This window comes from Manacus vitellinus, unplaced genomic scaffold, assembly GCF_001715985.3.
Source record: "Manacus vitellinus isolate BGI_N305 unplaced genomic scaffold, ASM171598v3 scaffold_1_pilon, whole genome shotgun sequence".
Lineage (NCBI taxonomy): Eukaryota > Metazoa > Chordata > Aves > Passeriformes > Pipridae > Manacus > Manacus vitellinus.
In genome coordinates this window covers 33,361,693-33,387,511 of record NW_021939396.1, presented here as the reverse complement: position 1 = coordinate 33,387,511, position 25,819 = coordinate 33,361,693, and the positions used below count along the sequence as shown (strand labels likewise).

Sequence of the window (25,819 nt, the reverse complement as noted above, 5' to 3'; positions counted from 1 at the left end):
CTCTGCAGCTGCCACTATTTCCATGTTTTCTCAGCTGATCTGTTTGTACCATCTCAAATAGTTGTTCCATGTATATCGACCCAGAACAGGCTGTTTCTGTTCTACAGCATCTTCAGCAACTTTAGATCCTTAGGGATTTATGCAGCCTTACTGTTAGCCTTACTTCAGAATTCCCCTATATCTCTTGCTCTGAAGACAGTCTTAATGATTACCACTTTAACCTGAAGAATACACAGACTTGGAAGTGAGGTTTGCTGCACATTATTCCATAGAAATTAGATTTTGCTAAAACATCATCAAGTATTAACCCCACTGCAATTACTTCGGTAAGATTCTGACTGTAATTTTATCTGTCTTCTGCCAGATTTGAATATTATTGCTTTATTATACCAGCAGAATCAAATAACTCAACCCCTGTTTATTCTTCTCTGCATACTTGTCTGTGTAAAGATCAGACTATCTTATTCTCTCATTCATATCAAAATATAGTATATATGTGTATTGCTTTATATATGACTCCTAACAAATACTTTGATGTCTGCACAATGTGACCTTAAATGATTGGATCTGTGAATCTGCCATATGACCACGTGGAAGAGTCCAATGATCTTCAGAACACATTATGGTGAAGATTGGAAAGAAGGTTTCCAGTTTCTGTTTGCCTGACAGAACTGATTCTCCTCATTCTTACCATCCAGAAAAAATACTGCTTGATAATAATTTCAGGGAGATTCGGACAAAAGTTATTTAGCCCATGGGCATTCTGCTTTTTTAGTGTCCCGTGGGTTTTAACTCCTAAAGGAACTGAAATTGGATAACAGCAGCTATCCTACCCTGCTCTTGCGTAGCCACAGGATGCTGTTTCTGACAAGATGTGCCTGGATGTTGCAGAGGCTCTGAACACTCATGGATGGAGCCATACATACTCACCTCACATCATTTCAGTAGCAGAATCATAGAATCAACCAGGTTAGAAAAGACCTCCGAGATCATCAAGTCCAACCCTTGATGCAACACCGCTGTGGTTATTAGACCATGGCACTAAGTGCCACATCCAGTCTCATCTTAAAAACCTCCAGGGATGGTGAATCCACCACCTCACTGGGCAGCCCATTCCAATGTCTGATTACTCCCTCTGTAAAAAGTTTCTTTCTAATATCCAACCTAAATCTCCCCTGGCAGAGCTTAAGCCCATGCCCTCTTGGGTATCATGCCAAGCGGTCACCAACCCATTGATCTTGAATTGTTTGTGGATCCCAGCCACAAGTTCAGATTTTTCTTTTCTGTGTTGATTTGTAGTATAATTTTGAAAATTTTGAAAATTTTGATGTGTTAAAATGGAGTCATGTAAATGAGCATGATATTTAGCAGGCCAATTTGCAAAATATCCATGTCATACTCAGGTACCCTGAGTATCTTAAGTATCCCTAGCCCCCAGGTCACTGGATGATTCACCACCCTACCTGTAGCCAGACCTACCAAACCTGCTATTTCTATTACTTTGATATTCCAACATCAGAGTCTTCATGTCAAGTATTGATGCACATGCTGTGTCATTGTCTCTTTGTTTCTGGCTTCTGATGCTTTTTCTCTTTCCCATGCCATACGTGGTCACTTCTTTGTTATTCCTTCAATGATACATGTTCCCTGAGGAAAAGATGTAACCTCCAAATGAGATCATGTCTATTACTAGTTCTAATTGCTGTTGTTACAGAGGAGGTACTGTATGCTGGACAGGAGTACAGAACAGAGGGTTTGAGGTCAGAGTGATTGCCTTTTATTTTCAGTATTTTTAACATTAGGGTAAAGTTTGAAACACTTTCTAATAACCAAGTCCTGGCAAAAGGATTTAAGAAAAGTCCAAAAGCCTTCATAAAAGGAGTGGCTATTTTAGTCTGTGCTAAGGTAGTCATTTGAACCAAATCTGACTGGTCTTGGCATCATCCATGTGGAAACAGAGGGGGAGAGAGTTTAAAATCCTCATGCTGGTGTGTCACATGTCTGACATCTGTCTTAGGTGTTTCAAACAGCATCAGTTCTTTGGGGAACCATTCTTAGAGTGGGGTTTGACTGGGCCAAGACAAAACAGAAATGGAGGCAGTTGCATTCACCAAACAGCTTTTCCAATTTAGAAATTCAGGGAAGCAACTGGTAATTGGATTAGTGAAGGGATCTTCACTGAAGAAATATGAAAATTTGACTATACTGAAATGCTTTTATAAGACTGCTAATAGATGTGGATTTTAATGATTCCACTTTCAATGTAAACATTAATGCTCACAAAGAAGATTTTACTAGTTTTGTGTTGATGGTATTAAACTGAATTCAGTATCTCTTGTTTTGTAGTGGAGGAAGACATAGACTTAGTTTGTATTCCTTAAATTTCCTCATATTAATAATGAACAAGCTCTCAGAATAACAATTGCTTTGGGTTTTGTCATTTTCAGATTATACAAGCTATGCCAGCCACCACCAGCTGTTGGAGAAGAATGAGGAGAACTGCTCCAGAAAACAATCCAATAATGGCCTTTAGGATACTGGGACTGTATGACAAAAATCCAACTGCACTATAACAGTATTCCCTAGGGCTTTGATAAATAAATAAAATAAAACACCAACCTTTTACTCAGGATAAAGAAAGAAATACCCTAAATATTCTCCATTGGTATTGAAAAATGTCTTCCAAAAAGCATTTCTGAAATCTGTGCTCTCCAGCCTTACACTAGTAGATCAGGAATATTCCTTGGGAATTTTACACTGGAATCAGATTAATTTGATGTATCTTGTTCAGCCACATTATAGGTATACCCAGCAGCTTGAAAACAAATGTCTTTTTCAGAGGGAATGTTTTCACTTGTACACTATACAGAATGCATTCTTGTGGAAGGAATAAAAGCCTATATAAACTAGGCTTGATAATGAGCGTGCACTTCATATATGGGGCCCTTTGCACTTGATAAAGCCTTTTTTCCTGTTGCTGTCCTAATTTCTCAGAATGTTCATGTTACTGTTTCAAGGATATAATGTAAATGAGGTTTAAAGATGGAAAACTCATCTCAAAATTGTGTTTAATGGCTGCAGGCAGACTGCTGCTGTGAGTGTGTGCTTGTAATCAGTAAACTCAGCCATATCTGAAGCAGTGCATTGTCACACTGCTTTGGAAGGAGGACCTGTAGATTAGAAAGAGTACATATATAGCCTGTGAGGTGAAGTTCTGCCCTTTTTCAGTTGCCATTATAACGAAGGAGAAGAATAAGTCTGACTTTCACCCACTGTTAGACTGAATTTCAGACTCTGTCAAGTGGATATTTTACATTATTGCTTCTCTTCATTTCAGAGTTTTTCAGATTTGTTTATAATTTTCTATAGCACTACACTAGCAAATTTACATAAGGCACAGATGAGTCAGTATTGTTATGTTTAACTGGATATGTCTGTGGTTTAAGTTGAAGCATAGTTCAGAGTTTTGATGTTTTATGCTACCATTTCCCATATTTTGTCAGAATTGCTTTGTATAGCATTTCAGTTCTTTGGAGTGGTAGTTGTTATAAATTTATTTTGAAAGTGTTCTGACTGTTTAGAGAGCCCAGGGAAAATTTATCTGCATTTGGCTGTTCTTTAGGCCAAAGAATTTTCAGAGAAAATGCCCCAAAATGAGGTTTAAATGTGAACACATTAGAACAAAAATTGTATTCTGAAATAGTTCTACTTGTAGCAGTAGCTATGCATTCCATAAGACCAAGACACATACTGTATGAATAAAAATTATTTTTTGTACAACAGAGGTCTATAGTTATGCTGTAACAATCACACTTCACAACGTAATTATTGCATATGATCTAATTATTTATGAAATCTTCAACAAATATATTAATCCACAATTAAATAAGTGAGAACTCAAAAGGATCTGTATTCTTGCAGAGAGTGGGATTTTTATATGGGATATTTAGGGAACTTGTTACTTTTCTCCAAAGGAGGAATTAAGGCTCCTACCTTTTTCAGTATTATAAATGTTTTTACACAGACTTTAACTTTGCTAAGAAAATAAATATTTTTATATATCCACAGATATATATGTCAGTGCATATATATTGCATTTCAATGTGTATATATTTATGTAGTCATATCAGTACTGGTTTTACCTTAAATATAGAATGTTTGCCCTAAACTGTGACAAAGACATGCAGTAATGAACACTCCAGTAACAACTTCACCTTTGTGCTTTGAAGTTTACTCTTTCATATTTATTGGAAGCTATTGGACTATAATCTTTTTAATTAAAAAAACATAATACACAAAACAAACACCAAAATTCAGATCAGAAAACAAAGTTTTAATTTTAGAGACTTATATTTCTCGTTTGGCATGACCTAATGTTTGTACATTGTTGCTGTTCTAGTCAGGATCTCATATTTGAGATGTGTTTTATTCAGAGCAGCAGTATTGGCTACGGTTATTCCTGCTCCAGGCAAAACCACCAGTAATGTTTCAGCTTCAGGCATCAAAAGCACAGAGAAACTGTAACTGCCTCATGCCAAAAGTGTGCCGGTGTCAGCCCAGCTGGGAGCTCCCATCTTCCTGTGAGACTTGCCCACATGAGGTTAGATTTACTATGAGAGAAGTCAGCTGTCAGCTACATGGAGCTGCTAATCTTGTGTGATAGAAAATAACCTAGCAAGCAGAATCTGTTGCATGCATATGCATTACTGTAATTAGTCATCACTTTTTTATAAAGCACTGAAAATGGTAGGAGTGCAAATATTCCAAAATATTCTCCCTGTATAATGTGATAATTCCCTATTTTGTTTTGTTGTGGAAAGCATGGAAGAATAGATATTTGTATGGGACAGATAGTTACAAGCCAGTCCCTGGAACAAATTCTTTAGCTCTTATTTCATGAGTGTGCATCAGAAATCTTGACTTCTTGTTTTTCTATCTAATTTTTGGTCCTTTATTCTTTTTTACCCCTTCTAGAAACAGTTTTCAAAACTGTATTCAGCGTTATGAGCTTTTTTGGTGACCCATTCTGCAAAGTAAAGTATCTATTTAGCATGGTATTGAGGAGCTGAGAAACTTAAGTCCTGGTTTTCTGGGATTACAGGTAGCACATGAAAATACACTTTCACAAAATTACACAGAATCACAGAATCAATTGGGTTGGAAAAGACCTGAGATCATTAAATCCAACCTATTTCCAGAGTAAATGGGGCATAAATGTCCCGCCGACTGTCTAATAAGAGTGCCTGATTTCTCAAAATGTTCTTCAAAAGCCCATATTTGGTTGAAACATTGTGCAGCTTTCCAAACTGCTTTTCTTGTCCCTCTGTTTTCAGAGCACACTGCACGTTCTAACACACTGACTTTAATAACATTATTTGGACCTTTAATAAGCCCATTCTTAAATTATAAATTTACATATACTCATTATTAAAACTGTTTATCTTCTTTGGTATATGTAGAGGATGTATTGTTCCTTATACAAGGTACACTTGCAGAGTAAAAAAAAAATCTATTCTCATCACAGTATGTTTATCCTCTCATAAATTTTTAAACTTCAGGTGACAAGAAGAGATGACCAAGAGTGATGATTTACAAGCAGTGTATCACCTATTGCTTCTTAAATCTTTGCTTTGACAGAAACAGGTTATGCAGCCTATTTTTACAACAATGTGCTGTACTGTTTTAGGGAAAGCATTCTATATGTAATTTTTACTTTTGCTTCCAAGACAAGTGGAATTCTTCCACAAATATATTGAAGGATCAAGAGGCATATATTACCAAATACCACCATAATTCAGTGCTAGTCTGTGGGTGATGTATAGGAGATTTAACAACTGGGAAGGGAGGGTTACAGTCCAAGGAACAACTGAGTTGGCATAGAGTTCTTACTTGGTTTTTGGACTGGTTTATATTTGTTTATTTGAATGAAGTCAATAGTAGTCAGAACTTCTCTTCTACTGGTTTAGAGCCAAAACAATTAAACTTTACTCAACAAGGATTTATAGTAATCATATTTAATTTCATTTGTTGGAATCCTTTAATGGAAAAAAAAATGAACCATTTTTATTGATCTGTTTTTACCTGAGAAATTCACAAGCAAAACATGTTTTATTAATTCATTGTCAGATGTAGTGTGTATATATATATAAATATATAAATAATTTAAGACAATTGCCTGAATGTGAGTATACACATCATGGTTAAGCATGATGCTCAAAAAAGAACAGTGTCTTTCATTTATTTTCATCAGTAACTGTAGTATATATATACATATTGTTCCATACTCTTTATTTTACAGCTCCTTCTTGGATATGTCTACCAGCATTTTACGCATATTTTGCACCATTTTTGTTTAACATTATGAAAAGAGCTAATGCATTGCCTTAAGTATTTTATCTCTGTACTTGTTGATAAATGCAGGTAGTGCTTTTCTAATTGTACTCCAACAGTACCCTGGCATTGATAAATTAGATGTGCAGCACATACCTGACTCAGGATACTTGTATTTTTCAGCATTAGGTTTTGAAGTATAAAAAGATACTGCACTCATATTTTTGTATGCTGACAATTGTGTAGGGTTTCTTTTTATGTACTGTATATATAAACCAAGCTTTCCTAAAGAAAATTTATTATTTTGAATGTTTCCCATTTTCTACTAGAGGATGTGGGTTTATGTTTCTTGTTCAGTATGTATAAATGAATATGCAGCGTACACAGTCATGCAGATGTTAATACCATCGAGAAATTTCAGATTGTCCAGAGGCTAATCAAGTTTTTTTCTTATATTCTTCTCCAAAAATAACATCTCCATGTTAGAAATCTAATTTAGAAGTAACTACTTCTTCAGTTCAAAGTCCAACTGAGTGTTCAAAGTAGCTAGGACATTTATGCAAGCACTTAGATTTGGACTTTCAGGGGAATATCTATGACATCTTCTGTGGTTGTGTGTGTGTCCTATCTGCAGTACCATACGCCAGATTTAAAAGACTAAGCAGCCTTATTAACTTCTTAACACCCTGTATATAGTGTATGTATTTGGTTATACTTGTGTTATACTTTAAAAATGAACTTAATTTCTGCATTGAGTATTGCACACCTTTTTCAAATGGAGAATATATTTTGTAATGTCTCATTAAGCACAAGAGAGCATTACTGCTTTGAAACATTATGTGTAAGTACAGCCACACACAGAATGTCTCAGTCAGCTTTTGTTTGAAAACAATCAAACTAGCAGCTCTGTGGGTAGTTGAGATTGTTAGAAGTAACCTTTGGAATTAAATAACCTTGAAACATGGATTTAAATTACATTTTCCTTATTTGTAAAGTGCCTCTGTAGCATATTTTGAATCAGTTGCTATATTGATTATGGGTAAAACTAATACTGTGTACTTTTAGATCTGTGCTTTATTTTTTTAGTTACATAGGCAAGACTGGAACGGTAATAAATGCCAGACAGAAATAAACCATTCATAATATGGCCACTGCAAATCTCTTTATTTGTAAGCAAGAAATAAGTTGAGAGGGAGGGGGTTGGGGGTGCTAAGTGTTGTATGGCTGCCCTAGAAATTCTGCTGCAGGAGAACAGAAATTAAACTTCTAGAAATAAATGTTTATAATAAGAATCTCTTCTGAGAACCCGGGCTCAATCAAGGTTTATTGCTTGTAATTAAAATATGTCTTTGTAACCATTGGAAAACTGAACCCTGCATAAGCAGTAGTCTGTGGCTGCAGGCAGCTCTGTTTTGTGAAAGTTGGAAGAGAGACAGGCATGAAAACCACTTTCTGGCCCCATGGTGCCATTAGTGCCCCTTGAAGTTCCAAAACATCCACCACCATTTCTGGAATTTCTTATCTGAAGACAGAAAGCGTGAAGCTGTCATCATCTGTATACTGCTGTGCAAAAGAGCATCTGACAAGCATAATATGGAGTGTTATACTCCTTGTGCTAAAAAACCACCTATGAATGACTGACCCTTTAGAGGGATTGGGAACTGTTGGGATGCCAGGGGTTTGAGGAGTTGCACTCAGTGTTTCTTTTGTAGGACTGAAATATTAGATCTTGCTGAGAGTTGTCTCTATATGAAGGAAATTCTGAATTTACATGGTTATTGTGGTAAAGACTGAGAGGAACAGTGGAGACAGGACCAAAACCAACTACAATTACTTTGTAAAATCCCTTTAGTTTTCCATCTGCTATCAAGGAGGAGGTTGAGGATGCAAGTATTTCTGGATAACTAGACTTGAAAGATGGATATTTTTTTTTTTTCTTCTATCCTATATATTCCTCTCCCTAATTTTGTGCAGGACGGCATGGCATTTCAAAGTGTTGAGCAGCAGAAGTGACCAGAGGATTTCAAATATGAACTGCTTTTCTACCATCACAAGTGAAGTTTCTTGTTTCAGTGCTCCTCGTTTCTGCCATGAATACATCAGAAATAAAGCCCAAAGAATTCTTTTCTTGATTGGTGTACACAGTGCTTTGAAACAACTGCTGAGAAAGATAATCAATTGCACCATGGTAGCACTTGGGTGTCCAGTAATTTTGCATCTTTCATGTGAAAGTGTTGCTATCATCTTGATTTGAAAGTGAAAAAGCCTGCCAAGGGACTTACTACACTTACACGTCAGAGGTCAAATGAGTCCCCAATTCAAAATCCATAATATATCTTTGCCTCGCATCAAAGTATGTGTCTGTTAAACTTTGAAAGTAAGGATACTTCCTTTTAAATCTTACTCATAAACTTACTTTTACTATGTATTTGAATGTGTTGGGTTTTTTTTATAGCAGAAACAGAATAGATGATGTTCATACTTGGCTTACACTAATGAAGTGGAATTGCAAACAGTTACTTCATTTCTGCTTGTAGAAATCTTAATTTTCTGAAACTGCTTTCCTACATATTAGTTGATTCCCCTCCTCCCCCCATTCATTTCCATATACATTTTCCTCTGTGGAGCTGCTAGGATTCTGAGGACACTAAAATACCCTATTAGACCCAGCTACCCTCATCCCTGCACCCACTGACCATGGATTTGGAGCTCAGGCCTTCAAAGCTACTGTCACCAGCCACATCTCTGGGGTGGACCTTGAAACTTGGGCTGTGGGTAGCTTTGTCCCTAGTCCCATCTTCTGCTGTTTGTGATTGGAGTTTCTGGATGGACCCTGCACCTGCTTCAATATTTTGCCTTGTCACATCATCCCTGGACTGTTAGCAGAGCCTGTTTTTATCTTGTCCTGTCAAGGGGAGGCCACTGGACTGTGTTCACCCACAGGTCCCAGCTTGTCCTCCTTCAGGGAGTGAACCTGCTCTTGCTGCTCTCCAAGATGAACATCCAGTGCTGATACAGGTTTTTCCATGTCTGACATACTAGTGGCTTCTACTGCATTAAAGCAAATCAGTGAGTTGGATTAATGGGGCAGACAGGACGGGATGGGAAAATGTCCATTTCCAGTCACAAGATAGGTGGGAGGCTTCTTCTATTGATATTAATCCTTGGACTAAGGGTAGAATACAAAAATGTGTATATCCTTAATTTGGTAAAAAGATTTGAAAATGCATCTCCAGAATGTGACATGGAATGGAGAGTGGGGAGAAAATACTGGATATTGAGGAGTAGTGCAAGGTGAGACAAATGGTGAGCAGTGTAAATACAGCAATGAAATACCCGAAGATTTGACCTCAGTTTTTCCAAGTATTTAACACAGTTGATATGTTATCAAACAACTGCCTCTTTTATAGAAGACTCAGTATAAATTCTAATAAATTTAACTTACATCTAGAACTTTTTTTAAAGCTCTAGGGTTTAGCTAGTCATGTTTTGTTCTTATTTAGAGTTCTTTACCAAGGAAGGAGGGATCTTAATATCTGGAATAAATAATTGGTGTCTTTCCTTGTGAAGGATAACAGCCTCTAAAAGTAGGAGGAAATTGTACTGGATATATTCTGGGAGCATAATCAAATGAAAGGAACACCAATAGGTTTTGATTCTGCTTTCATTTAAATGAATAACCAAATTTTCATTGACTGCAGAGAATGAATCCATAATACTGGCACTATTATGCCAGAACCAGACTAGCTTGAATGCTTGTCAGCGTGTTTAGTTCACCTAATTAATGAAACTATTCATGTCTCAAGACAGAAAGCTTGACTGGAAATGAGAAGCAGACCACATGTAATCAATGAGGTTTTGTCATCAACCAGCCATAGAGTCTAATCAAACCAATACAGGACATGACTGCAAGCAAATGAACATCAGCACTGTATTATCTACAGTCAGTGCATCATCACAAAACTTAATGACAAAATATCACCCAGATTAAGGCGGAAATAATGTCTGATGCTAATCAGTGCTACTTGCTCATATTGTAATACATTTCAAAATATGTTGAGTGACAGTTGAATTCAAAGTCAAGACAAAGTGAAGCTTGGTTGAATGCTTAGCAATATATTTGATGTTGTTCCAAAATAGGAAAATGCATAAAGCTTTTATGTATTAAGAAGTTGGGTAGGTGTTTGGAATTTTGACAGCACACCCTGAAAAATTAGTAGCTAGAGAAATAATTACAGTCATGGCAATTTTAAAGGACATTTGTGGGCCTGTTTCAGACAGAACAGACAGTAGGCTTTCATTTCTGGACGAGTTCCCACGACTTTGAGAGAAGGCATTAATATTTGAAACTGTTGCATGGGAATAAACTACATTATCTGAGTATTCATCACACAATAGTCATGAGAAAAAAGAGAATCTTTTTTAGTCTTAAGCCTTCCATGTCTTTAAAAAAACAGAAGTTCCCTACCTAATCATAGTTCCTAATTTTATATCTATTGTGAGAAATAATCAATGTCTCTCTACTGTCCTCAGTAACAAAACAGTGCATTAAATGGGATGTGAAGAAATTTTCCTCTACTTTTTTTCTCTTTCTTTTAATAAACTAATTTATTCTACCAGGTGAGATGCCTTTCAGAGGAACAGTGGAAGTAAAGATTCCAGTCACATTGATGTTATGGGCTTGTTGTGCCTTTAACACCTCTCTTGAAGGCTACAGTCTATTTGGAGCTTCCTGAAGGAGCTCTTTTCATGATGGTGAGCAGGCAAAGAGAGGATTCTGAAGATGGAGGAGTGACTGAAGTGTTTGCTGTTGAGATTGCAGTAAAAATGCACCCCATATACTTTACTGTTCTGTGTTCTAGGTTCTATGATCTAAATGATGTTATAACAAACAATTCAGTTCAGTAATGAAAGTAGAATATGAGCCTTACAATTGGTCTTTCATATATCTGACTGCCAGAAAAACAGGAGATGGATATTCTGTACCAATTAGAATAAAAGTGGGACAATGCTTATATTGTGTGTTTAGAATGAGAAGGGTAGGAAAAAACCAGTAGAAATTCCTACTTTCTCCCTAGGTATTCTCAATATTTAATTTTGATTTAGGCCACATTAGAGCAAAACAATGGGAACATATCCCTCATTATAATCAGGTTTCAGTAAATTTCAAAGCAGTTCAAAATTTTCTCCAAGGAAATAGAAAATTTGATATAAAATGAGGAACTCATTCTACTTTTCTTCTACTCTCCGAGTTCCATTTCTCTGTTTCCAAATGCTAATAGTCCCTGTGAACCTTCCTTAGAACAGACTCAGTGGGGAAGCCAAAGAATAAACCAGCATGAAAGGAAAGAAAATCACGGGTGCTGAAGGCTTTTCAAATGTGCTGAGCAACAACTATCTTCTGTTTCATTCAGAATTCATCTGATGCAGGTCACAGAGCAGGGCTGTTGGTGAAGTGCAGAAATAAAGGCTCTGCCAGATTATTTCAAAATTGTGATATGTGGAAGCAGGTCTGCTTTGAATAAGGTGAGGTGAAATGCGCCTCCCCTTTCCCCTCCTTTTGAAATTTGCTGTTGGCATTACACATAGGACTGTTCAACTGTGCTGCTATAGGAAATGAGACTTTTTGTCAACCTGGATGTTAACAGTCTGTCTACTGAAAAATAACCTGCTCTCTTCATCCTGCAGTGAGAGCTGTGTAGTATTTCAGCTACTGCAGAGCAGCTTGGAGGTGTAGGAGGACAGACCAGGAGTGATGCTGAGGTGCCTCTGCCTTGAACTCTTGTTAGTCCAGTGCATCTTGTATAGCTACAGCAGGAAAGATAAAAAACTACTCCTTTCCTAGAGCACAATGAGGCCACTGGTGTGCAGTCCCAGCATGTTCCACTGTTTTCAGGAAGAAGAGAGTATGTCGTTTAGTTTGAACTACAAACTTTCTATTGCCAGGATGAAAACTATAAGAATATTTTCATATCCTTATCTGTGTTAGAAGTTACAAATGTATGTGCTTTGGAACAGGCCTGCTTTGTTTTCAGATTCCAAAGGCACTCAGATGAGAGTTAGGCTGAGGCTACAATCTATTTGCCTTTCAGACCTACGTGTACCCAGAGCAGAGTTATAGTCACTCAGAAGACTTTTTTTCAGCCAGAAGAAAGGCATCTGAAGATTTTTGGGCAGACTCACAGGTCATTTTGAGCAACATTGGCATTGTGGTAAGGTGCTGAAATTGTAGTTACCCAAAAGTAAAATCCGAAATTGTGTCATATTTTTCAGAAGTGACTTGGGGCTGAGTTATCAGACTATATATATTTTATTTTTTTTTCAGCTGGTGTTTAGATGTGGATCAAAGCTTTAGACTTGGATTCTGATGTGCAACCTGGCTTTTCTTCATTTAGACACTGGTGTCAACAAATGCTAAGTGTCCAGAAATATCAGTCACTTTTGAGAACAAAGCTAGTGTTCCTGTCCATTAGCCAGCCCTGATAACTTTACAGTGAACACCTAAGTTCTTCTGATTTATGGCAAGAAAATTCTTAAATTCCTTTTAAGAGGCATTTGTATTTGGTTACCTAATCACAAACACAACCATTTGCTAAAATTTCTGAAGTATAATCTAAATTATTTCCACAGTAGTTAGGCATCAAAATGCTTTTAAAAATCCCACCAGGCTATCTGCACCATTTGTAAAGAAGTAGTTTTAAGAATCTCATCTAGATGCATAAAAAATGTAAGAGGAAGGAGGTAATATTCATGGTACCATAAACTTCCTTCAGAATTGAAGTGAAATACCAATTCTTATAAATAAACTTGATCTTCCATTTATGATTTTCCAGTCGTAAGAGCAATGCACATTTTTCTTACTCACATGAAATTCCAGTATTTAATATTGTCAAAGCAACAGCCTTTCTCTTGTCTCTCGATTCACTATGTATTTGTCTAATTTGGCTTTAGTCATTGCTGTAGAGACCTTTCCCCTTAGCTGCCAATCCCTATATATGGCAAGTTATATTTAAATACTTAGTGGCAAAATCATCAGTTATTCAAAGGTCCTGGTTTATATTCAGTGCTTCCTCTTCTCTAACTTTCTTTTCCTAATGTGCTTGGATATATAAATGTCTCAACTAAACATCTAATGACAGGCTCTCTGACTGGCTCCCACTCACTGCGAACCTTATTACTTGTGTTGTATTTGTACCACCACAGCTACCCAGGTACACCAACTCTCCAAAGATTTTTCAAAATTGTGCATAATCTGAAGTTCAGAACTGAAGTAAGTCAGTGTTTGTGTTGAAACATCAGAGTTAGAACCAATTCCGAACTAGTATTTCTTAGGATACTGAAAGGCACCATAATAATCCTTGAGGATTTGTTCAGTACTTCAAGGAACACGTCATTGCTAGATCCATGTGGAAATGTTATACATAGTCTCCCTATCCTATTGCAGGGTTGTAACTAAGTTAGGAAAGGAGGATCGTTCATGGACATGGCCAGAAATTAAAAAGTCTTCTTGGATCAGTTTCCAATCACTAACATGCACTTAAGTAATAACTTTAAGGAAAATCCTTAATCCATAGAATCTGTTTTGCATCAACATCTATAAAACATGACTAATACTATTCCTTCGACCTTTAAGGTCTTTCTGTTTTTTCTTTCTCTATATAAAGGCATGCAAATGCAGCTTGAAAGCATCTCTATTCAAGTTTTTGATGCTTTGGATGCCAAACAACATTTAAAGTCATGATATTTGCACCAGTGAACTTCCATAGTCAAGGTGGCCAACCTGCCTGCCTGTTTTAGAGCATCCCAAAAACTATACAAGTCTGTGCCATGATCTAGTAAGTGATTTAACCTCTTTGGAAGCCTAAAATAGACATTCTCCTGCATATTTCACTAGCAGGAGCTTTATTAGAACACAAAGATCAGATCAGAGCTCACACACAAACTTTGAGAGTGAGGTGGTATAGCCAGGTCATCCTCCAGCAAATAGGGAGTCCAGCTCACCTGTGTGTGTTGATTTTACTATCAGTAAAGCACTATATACAGTTCCACAAAAGTGGGGGAGGAAGATCTGTGTCCTCTGGACTTTCTGGAAAATCAATAACTTTTCTGAAGCACCAACTGAGAGGGGGTGCAGTGCTGAATCACTCAGTTCTTCTGGCAGGGGCTTCTAGGAACAGCTGAGCCCCAATTATTTTACAACATAACTATAGACTATTTCCATAATAAGGGCTTATGTGGACCAGACATGCCAAGCCAGGCCCTTGTCAATACCCTTCAGGCTGACTATAGGTTATTATTTATTCTGAAGCTATCAAAGGAGAAGCTATACACTTTGCTGAGTCTATAATTCTGCTGGTGATAATTAGCTCTACTTTGCTCTAAATGTTCGAACAAATGGGTTATTTGCAAAAAAAAAAATGTTCAGCAAAATTTCTGTATTCTGTCTACATAGTGAGATAAGTAAAGCTTTACATCAGCATGCTGATTATTTAGCATGTTCTCATTCTCTAAGCATGTAGAATTTTTTTCTAAAGTGTCTCCAAATTACCTACATTGGTGAGGAAAAAGAGAGCACCCGGGCAGGGGGAGGGCGAAATAAGTAAGGTGGTTAGATAGAGGTCATACTCAAAATTCAGGAGCTTCAATGGCAAAACCTCTTTTGGCCTCAGGTGGCCTTGAATGAGCCTTTGTTTGAATGAGAAGATGAGAGAAAGCTCTCTCAATCCTATGGGTGAAACTAGAAGAGTGATCAGAATGGCATTATGAAACATTTCAAAGTTGATTTCTCACATTTCGTGGAGGTTGGAGCCTGGGCAAGCACAGAGCGCTGTATAATTAGGAAACATACAGATTCTAATCTGTAGATTACTGTTACGTGAAGGAAAAACAATTATGGAAGAATTGGATAAACAGAGTCATCTTTCATATACTCATACATTTGAATAGGGTTTGGATTGCATTCAGGGTGATTTTATTTCTTCATCAAATTTGCTCAGACGATAACTTTGTAGTCATGATTTGGGCTGAATAAGTTGTATAAACTGTACTTTTGTAATTTGTCATGGAGGCTTTAGCTATTGATATTGCTCAGAAGATATATTAAACATACATAGCTGATTACCATAGTAGTGTTAATGCTGACAGGGTTTATGAGAGCAGGGTCACACCTACAATCATAAGAGAAAGAAATGTGTTTCAGAACTTCTGCTATTTTTTGTTGGTTTGAAAAGACCTTGAGGATGTTTAATGTCCAGAAACATCTTCCAGGCTCAGATGGCCAAGCTGACAATGGTTTAATTTTAGACTTGACTAAGCCTAAAAGTTCATGATTGCTTTAATTTGTTTGGAAAAAGTGTCTCTAGGATGTGTACCTTGAACAAAGCATTCTTTCTATTTTTTTAGTTATTTAGGGTTCTTTAGATGCATACACTGTGCATGTGAATAAAGTTTATGAAACCAAAAAAAAAATTCATGCTGTATCCCAAAGAAAAATTATTCGGGATAGGAATCAGTAAAAGGACTATGTTGCCAATATGCATTTGCTTTTATGTCTTTGCAGAATACTTACTGGGAAAGTAATGCATTAGTTCCTTCTTAATTTCCAAAATTAATTTAAAAAAAAACAAATCAAGAGACTGTAAATGTAATGTTCTCAGGACTGTTTAAATTCATTCTTCCTGAAATATCCTTGACAAGGCTGTTTGGTATCCAAAGAAAGAATAATTTGGCAAATAGTTTTCAACAGTTCTTCAGAACTTGCAATGAGAAAAGTAAGGTAGAAGGACATGTGCCTGAAGAAGCAATATATTTGTAAAACATAAATAAAACCACCCCAAGGACCCCTCAAAACTTCAGTAGAAATTTCTGTGTGGTTGGGTTACAAATGCAAAAGCAAATGAAGTTCCAAAGAAATGTGAAGAACGGGAAGCTTTTGTGTAGTGAATGAAATTTTAATTCCAGGAAAAGGGGGTTCTGCTTTGCTGATATGTTTTCTAATGGGGAAAAAAACCCACAAAGAACACCAAATACAACACCAAATAACTTCATCCACTGTAGGAAAAAGCCCCCAAACTTTTTTTTCAGTTATAAAGAAGATATTAAGAACCTCCTTGGGAGAGAAGGTCTATTGACTCCTGAAAAACATTAATTACTAATTATCTGGGACTGAAATCACCAAAAGTGTATGTAGGACTAGTACTGATCATTTGAAGTGAAGTTCTTTATTTTTAGTGAAGCATTTAAAAAGGAGTCACCTCTACTAGAAAAAAAAATCGTACATGCTTTTCTGTTATTGTGCAGTATTTTCAAAATTCTCAGAGATGTCTGCTTCTACAGATTCTGCTCCCTGAAGGAAGGTTCAGGGCTCAACCTCAAGCTTAAGTCTACTTCTTGCCATTTTTTATTTTGGTGGTTGCAAAAGGAAGTAATTCCAATGGAAGCAGCTGAGCTGTCACATCTTCTTATTTCTAGAGTATGGAGAGATCTATGTTCAAGTAAGTGGCATTAGGTTATGTTTCTTGCTACCTGTCTCAGAAACAACTCTGGGCTGGCATTTTATAAGCTGTGAACAGGTTGAAAAATCATTGTGACTTATCATTTGAGCAGACCTGCTAAGCATTTACATAAAGCTATAAAATGGAAACTGCACCAATTGTTCCAGTTTTTCAGACTCCATTTGAGAGTGGCTGCTAGAGTTGAACACTGGTTAATGAAAACTAGAGCTTTGTTCTTTGCAATAGAGAAGCTATTCATGTCTGAATTATATTGGTGTTACTGCCTCTGGGAAGGAAAGAGAAAAGAGTGTGTTTGGAGGCTAATTAGACCAGATATTTGCGGGTCCAATGGTTCCACAGGCAGATACACCATCCTTATACAGATTTGCTTCTTGTGCTGTTTGCAGTGTAAGTGTTAGCAAGGATATTTAGACTTGGCTGTATTGAAACCATGGAGAAAGGGGTGGTTAGTTTAAGACTAGGTGTGTTTAGGTCTGACTCACTAATATCTTAAGTAACTCCAGTTTTATTCCACCTTGTTGAAATACTAGTCATGGTACTTATCCAGAATGTCAAGATGTTTGCTTTGGATTGTTTTGGAATTTATGACGAAGAAATGAGTCTGGATTTCATCATGGTCCATGATGATGCAGTACTTACTGGATGCAGAAGTACTACACATGGCTTTGCATATCCAAACTGAGCACTTGATCAAAAGCTACATAAGCCTTGAGTGAAAAATAATAAGATCTAGGCCCATGAATGCTTAAGTTCTTTCTGAAAACAGGTCGTATTAGCTGAGCTGTTGAGTCTTTGCAGGGTTCTTTTAGGGAGTCCGCAGTGTTTTACCATAAGCCACTGTGTTTAGGCCTAAAGCAAAAACGTTTCTGAGGAAAGGCTTTATGTAGCATAATGGCTACAAATATAAAACCAAATTACAACTATTTCTGCCAGATTTTTTTGTTAAAATGAGACACTGAATATCATGTCTTGCATTTGTGTTCTGATGTGTATAACCTAAAAACCATTTTGAATGCACTCACTGTTAAGGTTTATTAGCCAGAGAGAAGGTAGTATTTTCTTCGATAGTCTAATATTTTGTTAGATTTGTCTAGCTTGAGAAGACAGAGAAAATTTATATTTTGTATTTATGAAAAACCTTCTTTTTCTACAATGTATACATAGTAGTAGAAAAAGAATAATGCTTATGTGGTTTTATAATGGGTGTTACACTTTTATGGATCAACTCCAGAGGTCTTACATGACAGCAACATAGCTTTGTTATGACCAAATTTTCAGGAGTACTGAAAAATAGAATTTTCACTGATTTCACCAAGATCTGTGTGTGTTCACTGCAGCAGAAAGTTCCATCTTGGTGAAACAATGAGCATGAAAATATAAGGCATATTGACTCATTGAGAGACTTCAAAATTCAATTGGTACAGGAAGAAATTTTTAAAAAATAATGTAATTAAACCATTTAACATTGAAAGAAGTGAAACAGAAGAACAAATTCAAACAATAAAGCTTTCTATCTAGCAATCACTGATAGAAGAATCATGCAATTGACTGCATGAAATGCATCCTCTCCTCTAAAACAAGATTTTTCTGGAACAAGCCTCATTAAGCTATTACTGCATTGATTTCTGTGAAGGGCAGCTCTATAGAAAACAGCCCTATGCAAAATATCAGCCCTAACATTTTTTTCTATGTATTGCCAAACTTAGTTACAAGCCTTCTACAAAACTTTTATGAAGAAAGCTGCCACATTATACGTTTGAGGTATGGGACAGAATCAAACTAGGATGAAAGTTGTCTCTGTCAAACTTTAAAACAATTAAAATGTTTTTGTAATGTGTTTTGCTTTATTTTGGATTTTTTAAAAAATATTTTAGCATTTTCAAAATTTGCCTGACTTCATGTGGTCATTAAGTGATGGGAGTCTTCAGAGAAGGCTTTGAAAATGTATACTTTAAATTCCATACCTTAAGGCTTTGATCAAGTTGTATCTTCCAAGGAATGAGCCCATCCCAGCCATGCTCATACAACTGCAAAACTAGAACGCTGGTTCACTAAGCAGCTGGTACATGCAGCAGTATAGAATATTGTGCATTCTCAGAAGTAAGAAAAAATGTGCATTCTTTATATCTTTACTTTTCCAGGAACAAGTGGAGAAAAGGAGAAGACTTCAGCTGCAGACACAACAACCATCATGCCCAGGACTGTGAAATTCTGGTTGTGGGTACTAGATATCACCCTGGAGCAAAACCACAGTCAGAATCACTGAAGGTATGGGCCTCCCGTAGCCAGCGATTGGCCACAGAGGCAGTGACTACCAGAGGAGCTCTTTAAGGAACGAGGGAAAGAGTTGAGGGGCATTAGAACAAGTCTAACAATGATTCCAGGAGCTTATTAGATTTTCTTTCATACCTGAGCATCATGCTGTCATGTCAACTTCATTTTGGAGGAGTCACCACCCTCACACCTCACCTTGCTGACTTAGTGTTGATGCTTTGGATGTGCTGTCTAACTCAATAGTCGGTGGACTGACCAGTGGGATGGTATGTACCTTCACAGTCCAGCTGTGGATGGCACCCAAAGGTGGGGAGTGGCCGATGCCCTGGAGGATGGGGTGCCATTTTAGAAGGCCTCAATGATCTGGAGGAATGGTCCCATGGCACCCTCATAGAGCTCAAGGATGGTAAGTACAAAGTTCCTTTACGTGGAACAGCAGTGCAGGCTGGGGCAACTGATTATCTAGGTGACAGCTCTGGAGCTCTAGGGACTGTAGTGATGAAGCTGGTCATGATTCAGCAGTTGCAAAGACAGCTAACCACATACTGGGTGCTCTGAGAGTGTAAATAGCAGATCAAGTGAGTAATCCCACCTACTCAGCACTCAGGAAACCACAGCTGTAGAACTCCATGCAGTTTCAAACCCTCTCCCCATCCCAGTACAAGACATGTCTACCAACTGTAGAGAGCACAGCAGAGGGAGACAGGGCTGGAGCACATGGCAGACAAGGTGAGGTTGAACAACTTTGCTCTTACTCAGTCAGGTGAGAAGGGGATTACAGAAACAAAGCCAGATTGTTCTGAGAAGTTCATAGTTAAAGCAGAAGATGTGATGGCCACAAGATTAAATATGGGAAATGCAGCATGAGTAGTGTTAAGGGAAAGAACATTTGTCACGTGGCACATTTTGCCCCAGACAGGCTGTAAAATCCATCCTCATCCCTGGAGATTTTCAACACTCAGATGGAAAATGCAAATCTGATCTAATTTTGAAGACAGCATGGCTCTGACCTAAATTACTCTTGCTGCTGAATCAATTGCCACTAGATGAAGCCCTCGGCCACCAGCATGTTCCTTCCAGACGCACTGACTCCAGACTGGTGGCCAGTTGATCAGTACAAGCTAAGTCTTGTAGGCTCCACAGCCTCCCGGCAGGTGCTAGATGTAGTGAGCCACATTCTCAAATATGCCTCTGAAAACTCATGCCAGGAGTGTTGCGCCATGAGCCTTCAACAAGTGGCACTGATCTTCAGGACTCAAATTTCCTCTTTGTGGTGGGGAGCCTGGCTAGAATGATGTCAAAATGTCCAGTGGCTGGGTATCTGATGGAGATATCTCCTCTATGCACAGCCACTTTCAAACACCAGTTCTTGCAGACAGTTTACTACCTGCATAGCAATGGCTCATCCTCTGCAGTGGTGGAAGCCAGGGAAAGCCAGATAGACTTGGCATAAACTGTTGAGTAGAAGGAGGAAGAGAGGCAATAGCAGGCAGCAGTTACTGCTGCACTTCAGTTGGTAGCTGTGGATACTTCTGGCTGTGCCTACTGCATTTTGTTTCACCAGCTGTCACCCGAGAGGCCTCTGTGCAGGTGTGAAGAGCTGCAAGGTAAGTGCTAAGCCAAGCTGCACTGCGGAGTGGATGAAGTCAGTGTGCTCAGGAAAGTACTAGTCTTGAACTTGACCTTTCCATAAGTAGTTGGGCTCTTTGCCCTTTTATGGATCTCAGAGATTATGAAGACATATATTTATGGTTCTTTCCATGCCAAGAGTATGAATACATACCACTTACTCAGTTATTACTATTGACTTGAAATGTGTGGTGCATGTGTCAGCAATTTCATTCAACTGTCAAAAGAAAGGCAAAGGAAAACAAAGATTGAATTCTTCATCACTTCTGGATAAAACTATTAGATGACAAATACAGTAGAAAGGTGAACACCATTTTGAAACTACTAACACATTTTCAGGCCTTCTCAAATAGCCCTGACCCCAGTGTGGGAGTTAAGAGATTTCAGTTTCTGTGGTAAAGGGACTTAGAAAAAGCAAAAGTAGGAGGAACAGGGCATTTCAGATAGCTAGCTATAGTCAAGAGCATCCAAATAGTTGCCTATGGTAGTTACTTGAACAATTAATATAACATGACTTCTTGACTAAGAATTCAGAACTATCATTTGGGGTTTTGGATATCTGCTGGCATCAATAGGAAAAAAAATCTTGTCCTTTACTTTGAGTGTTCAAATTCACGTTTTGGAACTGGTAGTATCTGGTCATTTAGAACAAACATAAAATTACTCCAAAAGCAACCATTACCATAAAAGCGCTATTTAGACTTGAGCTGAGTTATTTTGTTTTGGTTTATTTTGTGTTAAAATTATGCAAAATAGAAGTTAAGCATGAAGATGCCCACTTTCAGCTGCCATAAATAAGAATGGCATTATTAAAATAAATTAAACCATTTCTGTCTGCTCCAAAATGTAACGTGATCTTAAGCATTTTGCTACACAACTGTGTGCAATACTGGAGTAAAAATTATTGTCTGACATGGCTTTTTGGAAGTTCCTGTTGACTCTGTGCTTATGAAGCTATTAACATCTGTAAAATTAAGCATATATATATATAGATACTTTCAGGAACAGGAACTCAGCTGTCTCTAGGCACCTAATCTTCCAAATTCTTGCTATCTTACCAGCAGGACTTTGAATTAATTGCGTAGTATATAAGTTCAAAGCACAGCACAATGTAGGTTAGAAAAAAAAGTATGGGAGGTCTACCTTGTGTGAAAGCTGGAAATGGAACGAAAAGAAACTGGAAATTGGTATTTTTCACTCTGTGGTAAATATTAATAATAGTTGGCCTAGCCTGTGGAATATAGAAACTTTTCCAATTAATTGTATTTTGATGTTATTTTGTGAAGATACTTACAATCAGCCATGTAACCTTGTACTTCATCTCTTCTTCTTCATTCCTTGGGTGTCATATATACATGCATATATATATATATATATATATATGTAGGTATATACACACAAACATAAGTTTATACATGTGTATGGATGTATATATGCACATATTTAAATGTTTTTTCTTTTGCATTTGCCTTGGCTTTTTTTCTTTTCTATTTATTCTGTTTGTCTCTGTGGACTGGTCTCATGTTTCCTGAGATGCAGACCACTCAGTTCCTGTTGACTCTGTGCTTATGAAGCTACTAAGATCTGTAAATTAAGCATATATATATAAATACTTTCAGGAACAGGAACTCAACTGTCTCTAAGCACCTAAATTTAAACATCTGGATATTACTTCTATTTGATTTTGCAGTTGTCATGACTTCTTTACAACAAGGCTAACCTAATTGCCTAGGTGATCCTACTGGTCCTGGCTCCCCTGTAGCTATTGGGAATACTTACACATTACATTTTTCAGTCTTTGTGGATTGCCACTGAATTGTGGTGAGTAATTTCTATCTGTGTGCCTTACCATTCTGACTTGTCCCTCTCTGTCTAGGAGTTTCTAACCACGCTGAATTATGGAGTGAATCTTTTCCTGATGAAGAAAATTTGTTCCATTTGTCATCACTTCTTAATTACTGAGTTTTCCCTCCCATTTGCACATATGTTTAGGGTTCTATGATGTCAGTTTTTAACTAAGTATTACTTGCTCTCCAAATGCAGCCCTTGTTGGCTTTGCCATATAACAGACCCAAAACCCCAAAATCTCATTGCCACTAAAAACATTAGTTCTGTTGAAATATTTCATATATGTACATTCATATGTCTTTTAATCATATATTTTCCTTGCATAGAGAGCAAGATTTTAAAGATTTTTAAATTAACCTACATACACAAGATAAATGCATAAATACCCAATGAAGTTAAAGACATAAGTAGTAACAAATTTTGTCCATGTTATCTGTTGAAATAATTTCCCAAATGAGACACTGAAACTATTTAGTAGATATTGGGCTAGTAGTTTTAATCTCATTTGATTGAAAAATCTTTTTTTTAGTTTGTCTTATGCTTCACCTTCCCAGTTCTGATAATTTATGAAAAATCTTCCACCGAATTCCATAAGCTAGTAATTGTTTTTCTATCAAGTTTATACTGTATTTTCTGCCATACTCCTCAAATTCCTGCCATTATAGCAATCACATTTTTTAACCATTCCTCAGCAACGTTTACCCAATCTGTACAGCTACATGTCTTATAGATGGACTGCAATTCCATTATAAATGTACTGGCTCCTTGTTGGTATCTAATATTTATTCAATATATAAATTAAAATTTTGCAGTATTCCTCCATTCAGGAACAGATTTTACCTTTGTGGACCTTCTTCCTAAAGAACTTATAATCTTTTCTTCAGAAAACAAAGAAAAACCCAACTCCTGACAACAACAACAACAACAACAAAAAGCAGCTCTGCTTTTTGAGACCAGTTTTTAGACCAAGGTGACACACAAGCAGGAAAACAGCAAATGTAAAAGGACCAGAGATTAATTTAGAAAATGTAGGACTGGAGAATTTGGGTCATTGTAGGGATAGGGCAATTGAGGATTTGGGGAAAAGATGGGTCTCCTCATTCCTCCTCCTTCCTTAGTTTTTAATTTCTGGAATGGATTTTCACACACAGAGATCAGACTTGGGGGGGTTCTTGTTCAGTACTTGAGTCTGTGATGCAGAGCAAGCTGAAGCCTTTTGGAGAGTTCTGTGTACCCCATAGTCACTATTCATTTACATGTTAAAAGGGAGATCCCAATAAGTCTTTGGAACAAATTCTGCTACCTTTATTTACCTCAGACAGCATTTTTGTCCACAGGTATTCTTGATATATGTGTGAGTGGAAATTTTTGTTATATATGTGAGTGCTAATGATATTACTTAGATAAAAGCTTTCTCAGGAGGGAAGTTGAATTTCGTCAGGAACTGGAATACACTCTTTATCTCACAAAGACTTTGTGCAGCAGTCTAGTGCCTTCTAGCTAATTTTGCATTAAATCACATCAGATTAATTCTCAAGTTGCAAATCACTAATTCAATCTACTGAAGTCCCTTCATGTATTTTGGAAGAACATCCAAACCTGGTGCAGCCTGATCTAAATTAATTTGTATGAGCTGATGAGATCATAGAACAATGAAAACTACTGTTCGTTTCTGCCATCACACAAAAAATACAAGGACCATATACAAAGGAAAACCATAAGGTCTTGCTAATTACATTAAATAATAAATATTAACATGTACATAATAGCATCGAAATAGCTAAAAGTTTCAAAATGAAATACTGATTTGTAGTAGAAAACTATGACAAATTGTTGTTATAGCTGTTCACTGTGAGGCTGAAAGTTCATACTGACTGCTAGATGGAGGAAAGAGCAGAGGGAAATGTACAGCAGTGAAAACTTTTTTTTCCCAGTGACAGTTATACCTGTGAAAACCAAACAATTTCCTACCTACTGGCTAGTTTCTGCCACACTCTATGGAATGAGCATATCAATGCCCTCACAAAAGGGTTATTCTTGAAGGTATTGACTGAAAAGTCTTAGATTTTTAGGTCTTCTTTAATTGAAAATCTAAGGGTTTTTGCATATTTCTATTGCAAGTATTTATGTATGGCTCCATTACAGAACTGGGTAAGACAAGGATAAAAAAGATAATCCAAATAAACTGAGCATTTGTATCTTTGGCAAGTCTACACAGTTGTATCCACATTTACTCTATATTAACATATAAGAAGGGATAAAACTTTGGGGTGTGTGGACTGTTCACAACCCCCTTCATAATGTGTTTTTGTTTTATAAGGAGAAACATGTATACCAAAGATCTTAACTAACCCTCAGCACATTATAACTTATTGGAAGATTTTTACTTTGCCCACCTATTAGAAACTCTGAACTGGAAAAGGGAATGCCTTTTTTAACTGCTGGTAGAAAGTAACACTTTTATATGGAAAACCCATTCTTTCACCTGCTAACTTAAAGGCTTCATGCCTGGCCGTCTTATGGCCTAATCTTACACAGAATAGGAAAATTATTCTTTCTAGAATACTGACCCAAGAAATTTGATATATCTTAGAACTGAAAGGCTGTCCTACCTTATTCAGGAGCAAAGTTCAGATAAACATTAGCAAAGTGTTGATAGGAAACACAGAGCCACAGAAATGTCTTTTTTTTTTATTCAGCTGGATGGCACTTTTGAAAGGTTTTGCAAATGTTTTAAATGTGTTTCTGTTGTGGCTGTCACCTTGCCAAAGCATTATGCAGCATTTTAAGAATCTTTTGGGTGGTACATTAATATCAGACTGCAAATTATAATCACAGATCATTTGCTTTAGAAAAAACCTAATTGTATGGAATGTATACAAAACCTATTTTATTCCTAGTCTGCCATTAGAGAATTCTGTATCTATATGTCCCAATTTCTCATTTTTATTTTGTCCAGTGACATTACTATTGTCATTAGGATAGACCGACCACTGCAATTTGTATCTTCTCAAACCCCAGTTCCACTCCAGTTATTAAAAGCACACTACCTCTTCTTGCAGCATGGATTTTGCACATATATCTGATTTTATTGTAATCACTCATTTCTTAATGTTCCTTCAGCTCGTATCTTTTTGCTTTGCTTGGCATATTCCTTGGGCTATATCCAAAATGGTCTCTGATCTTACTGTTCAATAGCTCATATGAAAAAACACAACTGATCT

General features: G+C 37.0%; 1 protein-coding gene across 2 annotated transcripts in view; it reads left to right on the top strand.

Annotated features, from left to right (window-relative positions):
* PREX2 (phosphatidylinositol-3,4,5-trisphosphate dependent Rac exchange factor 2) overlaps nucleotides 1-2,493 on the top strand; it is a 167,914-nt gene extending 165,421 nt beyond the window's left edge. For both annotated transcript variants that reach the window (XM_018079559.2, XM_018079551.2), the window contains exon 41: nucleotides 2,448-2,493. In XM_018079559.2, coding sequence (XP_017935048.1) covers nucleotides 2,448-2,493 — 46 coding nt within the window. The remainder of the gene's footprint in view (nucleotides 1-2,447) is intronic.
* Nucleotides 2,494-25,819: the final 23,326 nt, after the last annotated feature.